This window comes from Trachymyrmex septentrionalis, unplaced genomic scaffold, assembly GCF_001594115.1.
Source record: "Trachymyrmex septentrionalis isolate Tsep2-gDNA-1 unplaced genomic scaffold, Tsep1.0 scaffold252, whole genome shotgun sequence".
NCBI classification, from domain to species: Eukaryota; Metazoa; Arthropoda; class Insecta; order Hymenoptera; family Formicidae; genus Trachymyrmex; species Trachymyrmex septentrionalis.
In genome coordinates this window covers 54,794-64,445 of record NW_017305411.1, presented here as the reverse complement: position 1 = coordinate 64,445, position 9,652 = coordinate 54,794, and the positions used below count along the sequence as shown (strand labels likewise).

The following is a 9,652-nucleotide window of genomic DNA, read 5'->3' as shown; positions in this document are numbered from 1 at the left end:
CCGGAACACGTCATTATCTTAAGTTTTCTGATTTCTGCAATTATTCTTGGGTTAGTATTACACATGTGTATACATTTATTTTGTAAGCTATTTATTTTGTAAGTTTTATTGACATTGTGCGTCAAAATATTTATATTGTGAAACACTTAAGAACCTGTCGTAACATATAAAAAAGAGTGCCCACCACCATTAGTGACTATGACCTTGACGATATATGTATTTTGTCTGTATTGTCTGTACACAATGAATATACGATATTTATTTTGAGTATTAAAAATATACTAAAAAACAATTATTTAAAATAAATACTTAATTACTACTTTTTATTATTTAATATTTGTAAGAGGTGGGCATCTTTAAAAAATGTTGTGAAAAAAGTAACGTTAAGTAATGTAATCGAATAAACATACTATCAGAATTTTTATCTTCAACGAACTTGATCTTGACATATGTCATCATAAAAAAGTAACAGCAAAAGCAATGGTAAAATTGTAACATAAAAAGAATAGTATATTAAAGGGTACCGGATATCAAATATTCGTCGTAAAATTCTTCTTGGATATCCAATTATCCGATCGGACTATCCTTCTGGAAATCTGGAAAAAGGCTTTCAGAAAAAAAAAAATGTCATGGCCCTTTAATCAAAGATGCATTAACAAAAAGTTTTTTAAGTAGGTCTTTACGTTAATCTGAGAATCAATTTTGAAGGCATTCTTTGAGAATTTTTTTAATAAATAAAAATTTAAGTATACTTAAAAACTAATACAGGTCTAGATAGTGCGTACAATATACGTGTAAAAAAATATTTTTTGTAATGTTAACTTTTTGCAGAATACTAATAAGATGGCGCTGAAGTTAGGCCTGTACCGCTAACACGATCAAACGATGATCAAGGAATTGTATCATTGGTCAAAAAATAAACTTTTTCTTAATGAGTGGACTTGTAATTCTCGCTCGGGCTAAGATAATTAATGTCATATGCATATTTTCAAAATAACAACAGTTTGAAAAAATAATTTAAATTTTTCTAATTTTTTTTCATTCTATTTGACCTTCAAAAAAATAGAAAAATTTAATGTAGACTACTAATTCTAGTTTCGTAGATAATGACATGTTCTCTGAGTATAATCGTAAAAGTAGAAGTCAGTCGGACTAATGATTTCTTTGGAATCAAGATCACCATATTCACAAACACAGTTTTTTGTAAAATGTGTATAAAGTTTGAAATATTTTAGTACAAGTACCTTTCCGTTTTCTGTTAGAAACGAAAGTGATGCTCAGAAGGAAATGAAACTTTGTTCTATTGAATAGGAACGTTCTAGAATGGTTTTGAAAGGTTGAATATAAATAATGGCGAGCTTTGGTTATAGCAATTAATTAATGCATCCCATTAGAATTGATCATGAGGCCTCACACATAATATCATTTTATCTTGTACATCTTCAACAATTTTTGTTTCTTCCAAAAAACATTTTCGTGGGTTATTCTTGAGACTATAAGCTTTTAAAAACAGTAAAAATAATTGATATTTTTTAACTTTAAAACATAAAAACTCCCTTAACAAAATGCATTTGTTTAATGTTTTTAGCAATTGTTTAGCAATTTCGTTTAACATTTCTTACTGATTGAAAAATTGTTATTTTCTGTAGACTCGTAGTTTTTATGGTGGCTTTTATTTTCTGTAAACGAATTGTAGTTTAAAATGAATGAAACTAAATTAGAAATTTTGGACAAAACTCATTTTGAACTCTACTCTTCATACATGTATTAAATATTCTATTGAAATATAACAAGTATATATATATATATATAGGGTGTCCCATTCATCACCGGTCGATCTAGTTGTTGAATAAAACTCAAACGGTTGAAGTAATCTTGATAATTTTTTTTTTATTTAAAAGTACACACTTGGAAATTAATAATGGAATATGATATCTTCCAAATGGCTGCCTCGGCTTTTTTGACATACCACCAATCTTTTCCCAAAATGTTTCATGACGTTTTCGCACAAACTCGGATCAATTTCACCAATGACACGTTCAATGTTGTCTTTCAGCTGTGGAATTGTCTGTGGATTGTCGGCATAAACCTTCCCTTTGACGTGACCCGAGAGAAAAAAGTCCAAAGGTGTCAAATCGCATGATCTTGGTGGCCAATTGACATCACCTCTTCGAGAAATCACGAGTTGCGGAAATGGTTGCGCGTTGCGACGTTGGAGATGGTTCAATGGTTGAAGTTCTTGGCATTATTAAATCTTATAAGCTTGCAAATGAAGATCTTTTCTCAAAATTCTTTGCAAACTGGTCCTCGAAATGTTCAGTTCCTGAGAACGATGTCGAATTGATGTGCACGGGGTTTCTCTCACACTTTCAGCAACAGCATCAACATTTTCACTTAAACGAGCGGTACGGGGACGCGGAGACTTTTTCAGACCTCCAACTGAACCAGTTTCAACAAATCTAGCGACCAAACTTTGCATAGTGCTTTTTGCTGGCACATGGGTTCCGAGGGAATTGATTACGAAGCTCGCGAATCGTTAGCGCTAAAGATCGTAATTTTTCGTAATACGCCTGAATAATTTGCACGCGTTCTTTCACCGTGAACTTTTCCATGATTAATTTCCCATCTGTCTAGATAACATATGTGTAGTTTGAGGTTAATCGGTTTGACGTTTTAAAAATAGCGCGAAATTTAAATCGACCGGTGATGAATGAGACACCCTGTATATACACATATATATATATATATATATGTGTAATAAAATTCTAGTCTGACTTCTAATTATTTATTAACGCAATTAGCGTTAATATGCTTATACATAATGCATATATTATAATGTTAATAAAAAATGTGACTAATTCTTTTTTAATTCAGATGCATAAGCTCCAGATTTCATCAAATTAATGAACGTTTACGTGTATTATATTCTGATCTGTTCGAAAGTAGTACAAATTACAGAAGACAAAACAGATCCATCTTTCATGTGCATCAGCGGATAACAGGAGCTAAGGAACACAATCAATATATATGGATTATAATGTATTAATTATTTAATAGAATTACACTACGTGTCTGTAACTATGTAACTGTCTGTTACACACACGCATGTGTGTGTGTCTGTGTGTGTGTGTCTGAGTGTATGTGTTTTATTTTTTATTTCTTTCTCAAGTGGAATGAAACAGACAAATACTCTGCTTTATATCACAAATTCTCTCCTTTAAAATACATATTCCTTGCTTTACAATACAAATTCTCTACCTTAAAGACATAAATTCTCTGCTGTCAAAACGAAAATAATATAAGAAAAAAGCTTAGTTAGAATATGATAAAATAAAAAAAAAAAAAAGATAATTTCAACAAATTATTCAACAAATATTGCAGAGTATAAATAAACACGATCACGCGTTCATAATATTGAAAGATGTTTTGCACTTAAACAGGGGAACGATGGATCCCTTAAAAAAGAAGTAAATTCTAAAGTCATCTGTATTAATAAAACACATATAATTTTTGTATAAAAATTAATTTTTTCTCTCTTATTTCTTTGAAAAAGAGTAACTTGTCCAGGATTAAGGAATACATATTAATACGTATCTGCAAAGCAGAGTCTTAATGCTGATAACGAAAAAGTTTTGAAACTGAGATCTTTTTATCATTTTTTAGTCTGATATAATGCTCTAGTTGTTACGTCGTAATAACATGTGCTTTATGTAAAAGCTGTGCAATTTGTATTTGAAAATGTATGAAATAGTAGTCCATAGATCAAATAGTAGTTCGCATGAAAAAGCAATATGGATTTTTTAAAATTAATTCTGGAAAAAAAATGATTCTGAAAAAAAATGATTCTGAAAAGAAATGATTCTGAATCTCGGATGATGATTCTGAACACAGCAAGTAGATCGCGCGTCAATCGAAATATTGCTCATTTTAGTAAACATTTGATTCACTCGCACCCACAGTGATTTTCTGAACTGAAGAAGTATTTTAATAAAATTTACCATCATGGAAAACGATAGACATATTTATTATATGAAATCGCATATGCTAATAGAGTGAAAAATGCGATTTTTGATGCTGAGAAAGATAAAACATCTTTGTCGCTTTCAAAACAATATATTATATAACTGATGGAACTAAAAATTTTATGCTTAAATTTTATATAAAATACAACTTGCTGAAAAAGAAAAGTTCAATGTTTTCTGAAAGAGCAGAGATTATTGGAAAGATAATTGCGGAATTTGTGGCAGAAATAATTCGTGATAATTTAAAAGAAGAATTATTTTTGGTAGAAGAATTGTTTTTAGTGGAAGAATGCATCACACAAATAAGTATTAACATGACTGATTTTAAAATTTTATCACCAACTTATTACATTGACAATTGAAAATAAATAAATTATTACCTTAAATAATTGATTAACAGAAACTATAAAAATCAAAGCTTTTTTAAACAATCCAGCTGGATTTTAATGCTTATATGATTTTTGTGTAAATTTATATACTACATATGTAATTCCTAGAAACGCGCGTCAAAAATAATTTTTCGGTCTTGAAACACTAGAATGCAAGAAATCCATGTTAGACTCCCGGTTAAGGTAATATTTTTTGCAATAAAAATTAATTATTCTCAGATTTTAATGTGTCATTCAACATTATTAAGATCGTTTCGAAGATGCGAATGAACATCAAAAATTTGTTAAATTGCTAGTCAATTCAACTCATGATATTACTGCGGTAGTTTAGTAGAGTTAGTGTTTCAAGACCGAAAAATTATTTCAACGTGCGTTTCTGAAAATTACGTAGTGTATAAATACACACAAAAATCATAAAAGTATTAAGATCTAGCTGGATCGTTTAAAGGCTTCCTTTTCTACAGTTTGTATTATCACATATCCTATGCTATTATATTGAATAATTGATAATTTTATATTAATTTATTTGAAATGTATTATATTAATTACTAATTAACTTTGATGTAATGAATACATTACAATGATTCGTTAAAGTAGTTGAAAATTAATTTCATTTTTCAATAATCAATAAAATGTAATATTTTGTATTAATTATGAATAATTCCACTAACATACATCCTTGCAAACAAATTATGTGAACATACAGATTACATTGGCAAAATCGCTGCGCACACGAATGAATCGAATATTTACTGAAGACAGCAACATTTCGATTGATGCGCGGTCTACTTGCTACGTTTAAAATCATCATCCGAGATTCAGAATCATCCACTCAGGTGTAATTTTATCCTCAACGTTCGGTGAAATAAAATGAAATTTATAATGTATTAATATTTTTTAATGCAGTACGTTTTTTAAATTATTACAATAATTATTTAAAAAATCGATTTCTTCGAAATTATGGGCTAATGGCTGAAACGACTGGATAAGTATCTTTTTTTTTTTTGTTCAAGAATAGCCTGTAAAAGGCGCAACAAAATCTTCGACACGTTACGAGTATCTGTTCTTCTTGTTTGAGTGTTAGACGTCCAATTAGAACGTTATTGTTATATAAAAATTTACTTGTACCTACATGTACGTGAGAGATTGATGTAGTAGTATGTAGTGATGTATCGATGACACGTAAATCTGTGTGCCAGTGCTATTTACAATATGACTATTCCTCTTTACGATCTTCTTAAAACTATATGGTGGAAGAATATTTAAATTTCTATAAGTGTTATAGTCAATTAAATGTAGAGGCAGAGAATTAAGGATGTATTATACATATTTTCAAAATGATAACAAAATTGTGAGAAAATTACAGACCATTTTAAATCACGTTTGAATATAATGCGACAAAGGTGACGGATATTATCTGGATCATAAGTTATTTTAATAAATAGTAATATCTTTTTAGTCCGCGTTCTAATAAAAATATATAGAAATGCATTATATAGAATGAATAAAAAAATTCAATTTTTTAATATAAGTACATTATGTATTTAAAATTATTTATGTAGAGTTACATTGTGTTGCATGAACTGGTTGTCCAGTACATAAACAAAATATTTAATTGTACTATATCTTTGTAGCTAATCAGTAAATCGCAATAAAACTTTGCATAAATTATTTTATGTAAATATTTAAAGTGCTTATAAAAGGAAAATGTAAATTTCTCTATCATTTAAAAAATTTTAATTTTTAATAATAAAAATAATAACAATTAAAATAAATAAATTACAATACAAAAATGTGTTATTAAAAAATATATTAGTCTTATTCACACAACTTTCATACGTATATATTTTATTTGAAATTTGGAAATATTAAACATACCTCCAAATTTCTTTGCAGAGACTGTACGTCTAATACAACCTTAAATTGTACACTTAATATCTTGTAGATTCCTCTTCATGTAAAAAAAAAACAATGTAACAAAAATATGTTCAAAAAGTATTTAAAAAAATACGTCCTCCTCTCGTTTCACTTTTCTGAAATACATTTTTCCATATTGTTTCTAAATAATTTGATGTAGCAGTTAAAACGAGATACCTTATATATGTATGTATATATGTGGTACATATGTAACGAGAATAATTAATATCAATTATGTGAAATAAAATTACACATGAATTGCAAGTTATAATACTCGCTTATATCGAATTCTACGTTAAAAATATATTTTGCTTAGTATTTCTCGTGTATGTCTCTTGTATATGTCTTACGATTTGATTAATTATAACAATTACAATTTATTTACAGACACGTTCATTTACAACTATGCTATATATCACGCAAATTAAACATAGTATACAAAGTACAAATATTAGTTCAAATGATATGGTACTTTATTGGAGCTGTATCGTTCTATATATCAATGTATCAATTGCTTGGAGAGCATCAGATTATATGGACATCTTCTAATATTTTCATGCATTTAAATCTGTATTTGGATTTCGTTTTACATAGCACTTTATTTCTCACTTTAAACTACATATGTCAAACTGTTTACTATAAGGTATAGTTACAGTCGATTAAAAGCATTAATAATTATTTATAATTAAAATAATTACACATGCAACAATGAAACTACACATGTCAAAATGACGAAATCTCATTCATTTAATGCAAAGTTTATAGTTTTATTACAAATTTTTGTTTTACATTAAAATAATTTCAGATAAATGAAACACTAGCAATTCTTTATAAATTGTCCAATTATAATCTTGATGAGAATTTACGTGAAACAGGTAAATACTTACAACGAAGTTTTAACTGTCTTATTTATAATTTTATTAGCGCTCAAATTTCGGACATCTATATAAATTTTATCGAATATTTATATACAAAATTGGAATATACAAAATTAAAATTATTTTTTAATTTAATATTGGGTGGATCCATATATTCGTTCGCTTTTTGAAGGCTAAAATGAAACAAGTTTTTTTCATACAAAGGATGAATTTTAATCAATAATATATTCTCCGTTTTTGTTGATGACCTCTTGCCATCTTTCCAACAATTTCATTATTCCGCTCTCATAGAAGGTCTGGGGCTTAGAGGCGAAAAACCGGTCGAGGTACGTTTTCACAGCTGTCTGATCAGCGAACGATTTCCCGTTGAGGGAGTTTTGCAGGGACCGGAACAAGTGATAGTCGGATGGCGCAAGGTCTGGTGAATACGGTGGGTGAGGCAAAACATCCCAGCCAAGTTGCACTAATTTTTGCTGAGTGATTATTGCGGTGTGGGGTCTGGCGTTGTCATGGTGGAATATGACACCTTTGCGATTGATCAGTTCTGGACGTTTCTGTCGCAATGCTTGATTCAATTTCGTTAGCTGCGTGCAGTAGATCTTCGAATCGATCGTTTTTCCCTGAGGAAGCAGCTCGTAAAACAGCACACCACGATGATCCCACCATATGGATAGCAAAATCTTCTTCGGATGCAGGCCGGCCTTCGGGGTGGCATTCGGCGGCTCGCCAGCGGTTCCCCACGATCTCTTGCGCACTATGTTGTCATAGATGATCCACTTTTCGTCGCCAGTCACTATTCGTTTGAGAAACGGGTCGCTTTCGTGCCGCTTCAGAAGTGAATTGCAGATGGATATGCGGTTGGCCAGGTTCTCCTCGGTCAGCTTGTGCGGCACCCAAACATCGAGGCGGGACACGTAGCCAAGCTGTTGCAAATGCCTTTGTACGGTTCCATAACCTATTTTAAGTGTCTCCGCAATCTCTCGCACCTTTAGCGTCCGGTCTTGCTCAACCAGTGCCTTGATATCATTCGAATCAACCTCGGTGGGCCGACCGCTGCGGGGTCCATCTTCAAGACTCGTATCTCCGGAACGAAATTTGGCAAACCATTTCTGAGCGGCACGTTTTGTTAAGGCATCGTCCCCGTATACGCTGCATATCTTTCGGTGGGCCTCCGCAGCTCGCTTGCCTTTCTTGAAGTAATAAAGCAAAATGTGCCGAAAATGCACCTTATTCTCCGACATGTTCACAGGTCTATAGCACAAACAAAACTAATGCCAATGAAACCAAATTTGACAGATGAAAAGAGCGGACTGTCACCTTTCCAAAACATATTTGGATTGCCCGATTAGGCAACCAGAACCGGAGATATTCGGAAAAAATTTGCACTACTAACAAAAAGCGAACGAATATATGGATCCACCCAATAGAATTTAGAAATTCCGTATCTTCACACGAAGTTGCTCATCGCTTCTTAAGAAAACAGGAATCATAACAGAGAATTACATCAGAAAACATTATTAAATTTAACTCTCTTGATTTCTATTCACGTTGTAAATTCATACCACAAGTGATAAAAAAAAATTATTTTACCATCTAGTAACTTGCGAGTATTTCGTTTCTGATTTTATGTAATTTCTTTTTAGTAATTTTTTTATGTATTTTTATTTTGATACTATTGTAACACCTTCAGACTAGCGATTTTTGCTTAATTAAAAAATATTTTGTAAGTTTTTTATTTATTGTTATCTTGTTTGTATTGATGATGGTCAAATCTTGACCGAAACGTCTACTTTACTTATATGTGAATTTTAAATATATGACTCGCGTTAACATCTATTGTTGAGGCTGTATGCTCTTTATTATTTATATTTTGTAATTGTTTAGCTACCTTCAAACATTTTTAATTAATTTATTTTTTATTTTATATAACAAAAGCAAGTTATTGAAAGTTATTTTATACTATTAATACGTATTTCACTATTATACTATCATAGTATCAATTCTACTACCGTACACATTCACACGTAAATCTGGCCACTAAGTTTTTTTCATAAATTTTTAATATTTTCAAATAGCAATATCTCAGTGAAAAATAATTGTATCAAGATTTTTAAAAAAGTGTTTTAAAGCTTGAAATTTCTACTTTTCAAACCAGTATTTCAAAAAACGGTACTACTGATATTTTATAAAGTTACACGACCATAAATAAAGATGCATAAATTCTCAAAATTTTTTATGAAATTTGCGAAGTTTCACGAGGCCAATTAAAAATTGATCGCAAATGGGGTTTGCAGCTTTCAAAAAAGTGAATTTTTATCTTTAATTTTTTTTTAAAGATATATCTTTATATGATTTTTTTACCGAGTGATTCAACATTGAAGCAAAAAGAGTCGTTTTTCTCGTCCATTGCCCGATTCCCGAGGGGAACCCGTATAAGATAGCACCC

At 30.5% G+C, this 9,652-nt stretch overlaps 1 protein-coding gene across 1 annotated transcript; it reads right to left on the bottom strand.

Moving 5' to 3' along the window:
* Positions 1–7,418: 7,418 nt before the first annotated feature.
* LOC108749033 (histone-lysine N-methyltransferase SETMAR-like) lies at positions 7,419–8,447 on the bottom strand. The gene has a single exon (XM_018487524.1). It carries the CDS (start codon positions 8,445–8,447, stop codon positions 7,419–7,421), a length of 1,029 nt encoding a protein of 342 aa, XP_018343026.1.
* Between the last annotated feature and the right edge of the window lie 1,205 nt (positions 8,448–9,652).

Bases quoted from the DNA above. Each gene is read 5' to 3' on its own strand.
- LOC108749033 (XM_018487524.1), bottom strand. From the start codon at position 8,447: ATGTCGGAGAATAAGGTGCATTTTCGGCACATTTTGCTTTATTACTTC.